The 11,272-nt window shown below is 32.2% G+C and overlaps 1 protein-coding gene across 1 annotated transcript in view; it reads right to left on the bottom strand.

The window, feature by feature from the left end:
- Sirt7 (sirtuin 7) overlaps positions 1-11,272 on the bottom strand; it is an 18,590-nt gene continuing 7,318 nt past the window's right edge. Inside the window, exons 5-7 of the mRNA XM_014419341.2 lie at positions 8,019-8,249; positions 7,823-7,943; positions 1-3,005 (exon numbers count right to left, since the gene is read on the bottom strand). Coding sequence (XP_014274827.1) covers positions 2,326-3,005; positions 7,823-7,943; positions 8,019-8,249 — 1,032 coding nt within the window. The 3' untranslated portion in view covers positions 1-2,325. The remainder of the gene's footprint in view (positions 3,006-7,822; positions 7,944-8,018; positions 8,250-11,272) is intronic.

The raw sequence follows: 11,272 nt of genomic DNA, 5'->3' as shown, positions 1-11,272 counted from the left end.
TATATCTCATTTGAGTGTTTGTATTTTTTTTAGCCCCGATGAAGTCCTGCAACGTGGGACGAAAAGTTGACTCAAATTAAATAGTTTTATGACTATTTTAGTTTTTTTTTCTTTAACTTACCCGGGACCATCTTCCTTTTATTTCAACATACGGCCAATCATTGATCTTCCGTTAATATTTTTAAATATGAAAAAATCTAAAGATATGAATTTTTATTTATTTGATTGATTTTTGAAATTACTAAAGAATAATACATTTAAATTTTTTTTATAGTAAAATATGGATATAATGAAGACTAATATAATAAATTAATTTATTTGGATTCATTTAAATCGATATCATATTATTATTAAATATAAAACAGAAATATCATCACTAAACATATATATACATAGTATGAGCTTGGATGTGTTGGAATGATGAGCTGTCACTGGTTAGTATGTCTTCTTGGACTGTTCATGAGCTGTCACTGGTTGGTATGTATTCTTGGACTGTTCGTGAGCTGTATTTTGCCTTCATTAATGTGATATTTGTAATTTTCTGTTTTCAAGATATCTAAATTAGAATAAGATCGACTTGTGAGTTGTTTTACGCCTGAATTTGAGACTCGAAGCTTTGAGATTGTAATCTTTTAATTGTATTATAACGTTTATATTGTGTCTCAAATGGAATTTTCCTCTTTTATGTAAAGTTAAGGTTGTTATTATTAAACTTGTCTTAGAGAAAATAAAATTATAAATAAATACTGTAACAACATTCTGTTAATTGAGAAATCAAATTTTAATTTTCATTATGATCGAACAAATTCTCAAAATCAATAAGGGTAAAGAGTAAGTAAGTAATAACTAGAGTAAAGTACATAATGAATAAATACATCTAATATTTTATAAAGGATTCGTCAGAATAAATTTAAATAAAGTAAAAGTTTAATTAGGTCAAATTATTTTTTTCCCCCCGAAAATGATATAGAGTAATCGAATTTATTTTAACAAATTCAAATAAATCAACTCTCCTCAAAATAAATTATATGTATAAATGATTGACCGAATTTTTCAAAATGTGGAAGAATTGGGGGTGTGGTCAAAAAGAACAAAAATAGCTAATCTATTTGCCAAAGTTTCGCCCCACTTAGGAGAGTTTCATCAGGGCTAAAAAGATACAAAAAGTAACCTAAGGTAGGGTTAAAAATTATGTTAATATAAGTGAAAAGAACGTTATGTAAAAAAATACAAATAAAAATAGTTATAGTATAATCTAGACAATTTTAAGTAAACATACACAAAAAAAAAACATTAACTATATGAACCGGAGATGTAATAACACGTAATAAGAAAAAAGGAGAAAAGAGAGAGAAAAACAAAACATTTAAAACAATAAAATACAGAAAATTAAGGAAGTAAGTTGGGAATAAATAAAGGTCAAGAAAGAATAAATAATAAAAAGTAAGTAAAGAACAAATCAAGTACGAAAAAAGTATGAAGGCAGCATTTTAGTATTTTAGCCCTGATGATGCTCTACAAAGAGGGGGAAAACATCTGCAAATAGTTGTTAAATATTTTTGTCTTTGACTGCACCCTCGACCATCTTCATATTTTTATAAATATAATTAAAATGTTACAATTTTGTTATTTATTTATTTTTTTTTAATTAAAGGGATGTGACTTGTAATATTAAGGAAGAAAACTTTATAAGGAACTTTTAGCCATCTTGAACGTGAAACAGTATAATATAAATTAATAAATTTGTCTATAAAAACATTAAATACTTTATTTATCAAAATCATTGAAATAAATGTTCTTAATAGGACTACTGTAAAGGTAAATAAATAACAATGATTTTCCTTAAAAAAAAAAAGTCATAAACAAACCACGACACTATCACCATTACGGTGAAGAAAAATACCCAAATCAATCAGACCCACCAACTATAATTTGAAAAGACGGCATAAACCTTTCTCGTTTCAATTCATACTCGACTAAAACCTCTCTAACGATAGGATCAATAACAAATTTGAAATGGCATAGCCAATAACTAATTAAGAAAATAAATAATCAGGTTACAATATCATATCTATTGCTTGGCCTTCACACACTAGGAAATAAACTTTTTTTTATAAAATAATTTGAAACAACCTCCCACACTAAATCAATGTAGGATTTTTATTATAATAATTAATAATTTAAATTATAGAAAGAATATGTAAATAAGGACTAGTAAAATTGAGGACAGTCGGAGAGTAGGAGCGATCAGCAGGGATCAATTATTTTTCAAATACTGATAGTGCAATCGCAATTTCACAGTACGCATCGTTACTCTACGTTACACTACCTTTTCTTCTTAATTTTCTTCCTGTATCCTTTACCGAACCAGCCAGGATTTGAAGGGGTTTTACGGTCTGCTTGATCTGATCCGCCATTGTCAGAAGTGTCGTCTTCCGAATCACAACAGTAACATGGCCGACCTTTTTCTGGGACCTTTGCAGTACGCTTGAGGTAAAACATACAGGATGAACCATATGTATCATGGCAAAATCGACATTCTGGTTTAGACAAGTCGAGAGGTTCGTATATAGACTGGTAATACGCTGTGTTAGTTTGCTGTAAAACTTTCTTTGCTATTTCCTGATAGACTTGGTCGAATATATCGGCCTGTACTGAGATATTGGAATGACAGGGTTCTTCGGGCATGTGATCTTCCTCTTTGATAACCTTGCCGCTGTTCAGAATGATTTCCCTTCCAAAAGGTCTCCAAATAATTTCTTCTTTCTTGATACCGTAAACGATTTCGTCTAACTTATGTTGAGATATTTCATCGATATCGATTGCCTCCTTTTTGAAACGCTTGATGTCGGGTGGGACGAGCATTAGGGAAGATGAAATTGTGTGTTCCTCTAGAGGGTGAAGCATTGTACAATGGTGAAATATCGGATCCATTGTCCTTTGATACTCGGGGATTTTTATATTCAAATAGCCCATCACGAGTTTCATTACATCGTCACATTTACCTGTAAAAATTAACAGCTGTCAATAAAAAAATGATTAAAAAAAAGAAAGATACTTTTCTTATCTAAAATAGTTCTTTGAAAACATTACATGTTTATATATAATCTTTTCACTTTCTTGAGGATGGATTTTATTGTTTAAATAAAATCATTTGTATCCAAGTTAAGTCTTAAAACACTCTTTATTATTTCTTTAAAGTCCATTGTTTTGGTCAATTCGGCCATTCTCAAGGACAATCTTAAATATAAATTTACATCTCACATTCAATAATTTAAAAACTATTGTAGGCTATTCTGCCTGAGATGGTTGATGACCTTCTCATTAATTTCAGTCAAATTACCCTATTTTGTCAATTCCCTATTTATTATTATTTTTATTGGCGCGACATGGAGGTCCAGGGCCTCATACGATGTATTAAGGAAAAACATCGTGTATTTCTCGACATGGGTTTTTCATAGGGTGGATTCGTCACTCCCACACCTGTTTTTTGTGAGTGCCACCCATTGGCTAACGGACCTCACAAATGTCTGGGGAGAGGCTGTGAGTGAGCTTTGTATAATTTTATGTTTGAAAAAATTCTGGGTAGGGCCGGGCTCAAACTCACAAGCTTTGGGTCCGTAGACAGGCACGTTACCATGCTGCTACCGTCGTCCCCAGTTTTCCATTAGATTTATAAACTTTTAATTACAGATGAACTTAACATTACAATCACCTTCTAATCAAACTTATTCTAGTTTATTGGTGTGTTGGTAGAATTTGTCATGGAATGTCTTGTATGATGTTTAAATGTGATCTTGTACAGTAGGTATGTGTGCTGTGTTCAGTTACTGACATTTCATGGAGATCATGTAATCTGACATAGAATTTTTGATTGCAATGTTAGTACTTTTAGTAGTAAATAAAAAAAAAAATTGTTTGGTAAGAAGGTGATAATAGAGTTAAGATAATCAACTATTTAAAATTGTCCTTCAGGATGGCTTAATTGGTCAAAACATTAGACTTTTAAAGAAATAATAAACTTGGATACAAATTACTTTATTTAAACAATAAAATTGCATCTCTATTTTTTTTTTTTTCAAAGTTGGGTCCACAATCCAGGTCTACTGTTTAGGTCAATCTTTATTAATTCCACATAAAACACCAGAATTAATAGAACCGTACAATACAATTATGTATTGAAATATAAAAATTATGAACACTAGCTACAGTATTGTTTTAAGACAGTTTTATCAAGATTAAAAACTCTAATCTAAACTTTATCTTTTTGGAGATAACTTGTTTCACCAATGATTAATTCATTTATCCTTCTTAGTAACTATATAATAACTAAATAAGGTTATTTTAAAATTATTTACACAGGTCTAATATTTTTTTTTTACAAAATTTGATTAGATAATTTTGGCTGATCTTTATTTGTTTTTTTGTTTTTTTCGTAGTGCTAAAACCGAAAATAAACTCTGTTTCCTTTAATCATGTACAGGTTTTCTCTAAACCCTGCTATATAATGTCAGTTTAGTTGCACAAAAATTATGAAAATCTCTCATAGCTCCAAGGGTACTAAATCGATTAATTTCAAATTTGTATAGCATCAAAAGGATGTTAAAATATATTAGCTGGCACAAACCAAATTCAAATAGTTCAATTTGAATTTGAGATATAATGCATTGGAGGCCTGAAGTATATATATTTATTTATTATTTAAATAAATTAATTGGTACCCAGGTTAAGCCTCAACACTCTAATAATTCTTTAACAGTCCAACGTTTCGGCCGATTTGGTCATTCTCAAGGACGATCTAAGAATTAACAGCTATTATTTAACCCTAGAACAACACACTGGGATGTCATGTGTACCCCAGCACTTTTTAAATTTTGAATAATTCCTACATGTGTAGCTCTTTTGCTAAACCCCGCCATGTAAATAACTGTCATTCATAACATAATTGATTCTGATTATCTGCTGCTATGCGTCAGTCTTGTTTAGCTATTTATTGTGATTTGAACTGGTCTTGGGGTATCTCACACCCCAGAGTGTCCTTAGTGTAAATAAATAATAAATCCGGTAAACTCTCATTAGAGGAGCTTTTCTCTACAAAAAGGGACCATCCTTTATTTCGACACACCATACCCATGAATTGGTTCAGCTTCCTCTCATACTGCTTGAGATTTGATGATAAACTAAATAGACAAGAGAGGAAGGCTAATGACAAAATGACACCCAACCAACAATGCAAGATGATGCAGTCATTGAAGAATCTGGTAAACCACAATTCATACATGATTATAATTTAAATAAAGGATGAACTGATACTTTTGACCAAATGTGCAAGGGGTACTCAACGGCCAGAAAAACAGGAGGTGGCTCTCCGTTTTTTTTTTGGAATGTTGGATCATGTCTGGGTGAACAGTATGATATTGTTTACTCTGGTAAAGTAGGAAAATAAAATGAAACGCAAAGACTTCCTTTTTGGTCTGGGATATTCAATTCTGGAACCCTGCCTAAAGAGGCTACAGGCAGAGGCACTTCGTCGGTCACTGCGCCTAGGTATTGATGACATTTTAGGAATAGATGCGCAAATAAATAAATATATGATCTTGGAGAAACAAGTAAGGTGTTCTTTTTGTGAAAGGGGAAAGGACAGGAAGACGAAATTGACATGTCTGCAATGTAAGAGAGCTATTTGCAATGAACACAGGGCAGCATATGTCTGCAGTGTAGTGTGTGATAGAGGTCCCTTCGGGGCCCCCACTATGTATTTTACTCATTTTTAATTTAAAAAATGACTTTTCCACCTCGTTTTATGATTCATTTACTTTGTATTTATCTGCATTTAAAAGCCATACAAATTTTTTTTTTTATTTAGGAACAAAAATTAATTTTTATGCATTTTTTAGCTAGTTGGCTCGTAACATTTTACAATATGTGATTTTTGGAAATACATATGTACATAACCCATTTTGAAATGATTTATTTTTGTTACCTAGACCACTTAGTTATTTTAAAATGCATTATAAGCATTGCAGGTTGTATCACTTATATTTTATACCAATTCATATGTTGGGGTGTATCACACCCCAGAGTGTCTGATTAAGTTGACTTATAGAAGTGTGTCATTCAAGGGTTAATATTAAATTTTAACATCATTATTAATAATTTAATATACCTTAAATATAAATTTACATCCGAATATTTTAAAAAACTGCTTTCAGGCTACTCTACCCAGGTCATTAATTGCTGTATAATTGATTTAATTCAAATTGTATTTTGGTCTAAATTTTATATAATAAAAATAAAAGAAATAAAACTCAACAGAGTGCATCTCTGTTTGAAGGTTAAAAATTGATAGTGTTAAGTTGATCTATAATTAAAAGTTTAACAAATTAATGAAATTGTGACAAAATAGGTAATTAGACATAAGTTTAGGCAAGCTTATTAATAATTAATATGATTCCCAATTAATTTATTGTTTCATTGGGTAATTTGACTGAATTAATGACCTGGCCAGAATGGGCTGCAAAAAGTTTTTAAATATTTGAATGTGAGGTGTAAATTTATATTTCAGGTATGTTTAACTATTAAAAATAATGTTGTTAAAATGAATGCATAGTAAAATCTGTTAATTGTTAGATTGTCCTTGAGGATGGTCAAATTGGCCGAAACGTTGGACTGTTAATTTATTTAAATAATAAATACCAGTATCAAGAAGTTGAAAAGATTATATGTATTTATTTAGTATTTTTAATGTACACAAAATAGTTGTTAACGCTATAATATATAACCTTGTAAATAATGTTTGTTAGTCTTAGTGTTTAATTAATAACGTTTATTTTTATTTATATTAAATTAATTGGATTTAGTTATTTGAAAAGAAAAAATGTAATTATATTTGTATGTTATAATGAGTAATAGAGACAGTTGCTAGGGGCTGATAATTGTTGCTGAGGTGTCACCTAGCAACTGACCGACCATCTTAGCTTTTTTATAGCAGTTTCGGCTAATTAGTGGCCATGATAGCGTCTCAGTAGCCCAGTCTGGCCTTATAATTTAATAATTTTAATAAGTTAATCGTAAATAATTTTAAAATAAGTTAATCGTACTTATTTGTGTTTTTCATTGACCGCACCCCCAACCATCTTCTCCTCATTCATCATCTACGGTCAACTATCTCTCATAATTATAATTTAATAGTTTGGACATTTTTAGTGCTTTAGTCATCATTAAAGTGTGAGGTGTAAATTTATATTTTAGTATGTTAAACTATTAATAATAATGTTGTTAAAATTGTTAAAAATGAATGCATAATAAAAGCTGTTAATTGTTAGATTGTCCTTGAGGATGGTCAAATTGGCCGAAACGTTGGACTGTTAAAGAATTAATAAAGTGTCGAGACTTAATACCGAGATTAAGTCTTAATACTTTATTAATTCTTTAACAGTTTAACGTTCCGGGCCAATTAATTAATTTAAATAATAAATACCAGTATCAAGAAGTTGAAAAGATTATATATATTTATTTATTATTTTTAATGTACACAAAATAGTATACACTTACCAGTTGTACACTTGACAATTTTTTTTCTGTCCAGTGCACCACTGTTAAAGCTAAGCAGAAATATAAGAAAATATACGAGAAAGTGGGATTTTCATCTCTCACATCATGCTAAGCTGATGTCCTCTTCAATCATAAATTAAAATAAACCTTAAAATGTTCGCTATTTAAAGTATTGTTTTTATAGATCAAATACTCAAAATCGCTCTCTAGATACAGAACCTTCTTGAACGGAGATAAGATATGAATAATTATATTATAATAACTGTACCATTAATTTTAAGAGTTGCTTGGAAATCCTTCGGTGTCCATTGCAGGTTAACGATGTAAAGTTTAGGCCTCTTACTAACAGGTTTGTCCATCCCCCACAGCCATGGATATCGCTTTAATACCTAGAAACAATTCAATTTATTGTTTGAGTAAAACTAGAAAATTTAATATTTTTTAAAATAAAGAGAGTAATGTACTTTAAGACTGGACCCAATGCAGAGAATCATATCAGCCTGCTTAGCAGCATGGCAAGCACCGGACCAGTTGATGGGCCATGCGAGGCTCCCACGCTCGCCGAAGTGCACGATGGTATCTCTCAGTGGACAGGCACATGCGCTGCAGCGCCTCGCTGTCTGGTGAGCATAGCGTGCAGTATGAGTAGTCACATCAAACGCTCTCCAATACTGAATATTGCACAGTTCACAAACCTTCAAAAGATAAACTGTTTTTGGTAGATTCATAGGGAAACTTTCTTTAACAGCATAATTATTTTTATATATTTGTTTTTTGTTTTTTTTTTTGCATATTTTATTAGAAATTTGAGAGCTTTAAGTTTTACAAAATTTAAAAAAAAAAAAATTGATGTCTTTACATCCCCATTTAATGCTAAGGGATGATTTAATTTGTTTAAGAGATAATAAGATTGTTCATTTATATTTATAAATAAAAAGCAAAAAAACTCTTTGTATGGATTTATTAAAAACATGATAAAAAAAAAAAAAAGTTTACATTAACAAAATTTGTATTATACATACTTCTGATATTAATTAAATTAATTTTATAGAAGCAAATGATTTATACAATAGATATTATGTATTTCTAATTTCACTCACTCACTCACTGTTGGACACTAAAGTCATTGCAGGAGCTGGGCCTCAGCCACTGTTCTTCCCTATGCCTCGCGGTCTTCAACAAGACTCCTCCAATTTGCGATTCCCACCTTTCTCAAATCATCCAGCCACCGACGCCTCCTGGGTCTGCCCCTTTTCCCTTTTCCTTCTGGTGCACCATTTAGCATCCTTTCAGGCAGCCTACAGGACTCCATCCTTTCCATATGTCCCAACCATCACAGCCTGCTCTTTTTAATAGCACAGAGGATATCAGGCTCTCCATACAATTCTATTAGTTCAGCATTGCTTCTGATTCTTCACCGGCTCCAAAGATCTTTCTCAGGACTCTTCTCTCCCGAACCAGTAGAGCTCTTCTATTTTTCTTGGTTAGAGTCCATGTCTCACTGCCATAGATTACCACTGGCCTAATTATTGTTTTGTACAACAAAAGCTTTGCTTTCCTTGAAAGACTTTTGTATCTGAGAGCTCTTTACAGGTCATAGAAACATCTGTTTCCTCCTACCATACCTTAATTTCGACTTCTAAATTATAATATTATTCTCCGTCACAACTCCTCCCAGATACTTGAAACGTGTTTTCCTCAACATCCACAATATATCTTCTCTCCCCGGTCTGTCTAGAGGTTTTCATATATTTGGTCTTTTCACTATTTACATTAAGTCCTAAATCTTGTGCTGCTCTCTTGAATTCTTCTACAGCACCGGCCAGTGCTGTTTCGGTTCTTCCAGTGATGACTACATCATCCGCCAGTGCTGTTTTGGTTCTTCCAGTGATGACTACATCATCCGCATAAGCAATATGTTGTGTGAGCCTACTGTAAATGCTGCCACCCAGATTTGTCCTTATTTTCCTAATGGGAACTTCTAGGGCGAGGTTGAACAGTACTGGTGATAATGGGTCTCCTTGTCTTAAGCCACTGTTAACCCTAAAGCTATTTGAGATGCCCACTCGAGTTTTCACCTTACAACTAGTACTTTCCAGGGTCATCTTTGTTAATCTTATTAACTTGCTAGGTGTTCCTAGTACTGCAATGCCTTTAGTAATTTTCCCCTGTTCACACTATCATAAGCCGGTTGGAAGTCAATAAAGAGGTGGTGTAAGTCGATAATGTACTCATACGTTTTCTCGAGTATTTGTCTAATCGAGAATAGGTGGTCTGTTGTTGAACGTTCTGGGTGGAAACCGCTCTGGTACTCGGCCAACTGCTGTTTGCTCCTCTCCATCATCCTCCTTCAAATTGCTACCGACAAGATCTTGTAAACAGCTGGCAGGATCGCTATGCCTCTGTAATTTTCACATTTGTGTTTATTCCCTTTCTAATATATAGGGACTATAATAGCTTCTCCCCAGTCAGCTGGAATTATTTCTTCCACCCATATATCCCATATCACCTTGAAAATTTCCTCCTAAGTGTCTTCTTCTGTGTATTTTATTAATTCTGCAGAGATTTCGTCTGGCCCTGGAGACGTATTATTTTTCAGGGACCAAATCATGTTCATAATTTCATCTCTGTCCAGTAGTATCTCCTCATCATTGTTAGATTGATAAACCTGATGGAAGTACATATTGCTTGTCTCAGGGTTTAGAATTTCCTTAAAGTAATGGAGCCCACCTACCTTTGATTTATTCAGCCTCGGTGATGAGGTTTCCACATTGATTTTAGTCTGTTGAGTAAAGCCGTTTTAGCCATTTAGCACCCTTAAAGAACTTTTGGCTTTCTCGCATCTCATTGAGTTTTCTTGCCTCATGTGCTCTTTTCTTATCTCGCATTATTCTTTTGGCATTTCTTCTTCTTTCGGAATATGCATCATATGTCCGGTGAGTTTTCCTTTTGAGCATCTTCAAATCCTCACAAAGATATTCATAAAGAAACGTGGGTAAGCCTAGGTGACAGAACCAGAAGAGAGCTGAACCATATACTGGTTGACACATGGCACTGTTCGCATTTCTGATTTCAACTAAATATATTACGAACACTTTCATAGGAATAAATAGCACGATATCAAAATTTAAAAAATTTTCACGGTGATTACAATAACTTGCCTATAGATCGGCAAGTTAAAAATGTCCTTTACACATGAGGGATACCAGTTTTTGTTCTTTTCTTTTTTTCTTCATATTTTCTCTCCTAAACCAATACATCTTTCCTCTTTTTTACAGTTAAAAAGTTGTCACACATCTGACCTATAAATAATTGATAATTAATTATAAATTTAGAATCAGTACAAAATAACGCACACTCGTTTTTAGTAGTGCTTAGGGAGTTATAGTAAGACTAATAATAATATAATAAAAAAAAAAGGGGGGCTGGTATAAAAATTAAAGATTTGCATAATTTTTTTTTTCAATTAGAATTCAATTATTATGAGGAACCTTGCCAGGGATAGGAACGCATGGAACCACCCCCACGCTGAAAGGCATATGGGTGGAAGAAAAATAACTCAATTATTAGTCAATTGACAAGTTCCAACTTCCTTATAAAATTTCTGAAGTTGAAATTCAAATATAGTACTTTGCCTTAGAAGTTTTAATAGGCAAAACTTTTTATAGGTATTCAATCTTTAATTGAAATATTTCTTAATTTTTTATAATTAAATAAT

The sequence above is a fragment of the Halyomorpha halys genome, unplaced genomic scaffold (genome assembly GCF_000696795.3).
Source record: "Halyomorpha halys isolate HHAL.00 unplaced genomic scaffold, Hhal_1.1 Scaffold234.1, whole genome shotgun sequence".
NCBI lineage: Eukaryota > Metazoa > Arthropoda > Insecta > Hemiptera > Pentatomidae > Halyomorpha > Halyomorpha halys.
The sequence above is the reverse complement of the archived record's forward strand: the minus strand, read 5'-3'. Positions and strand labels throughout refer to the sequence as shown.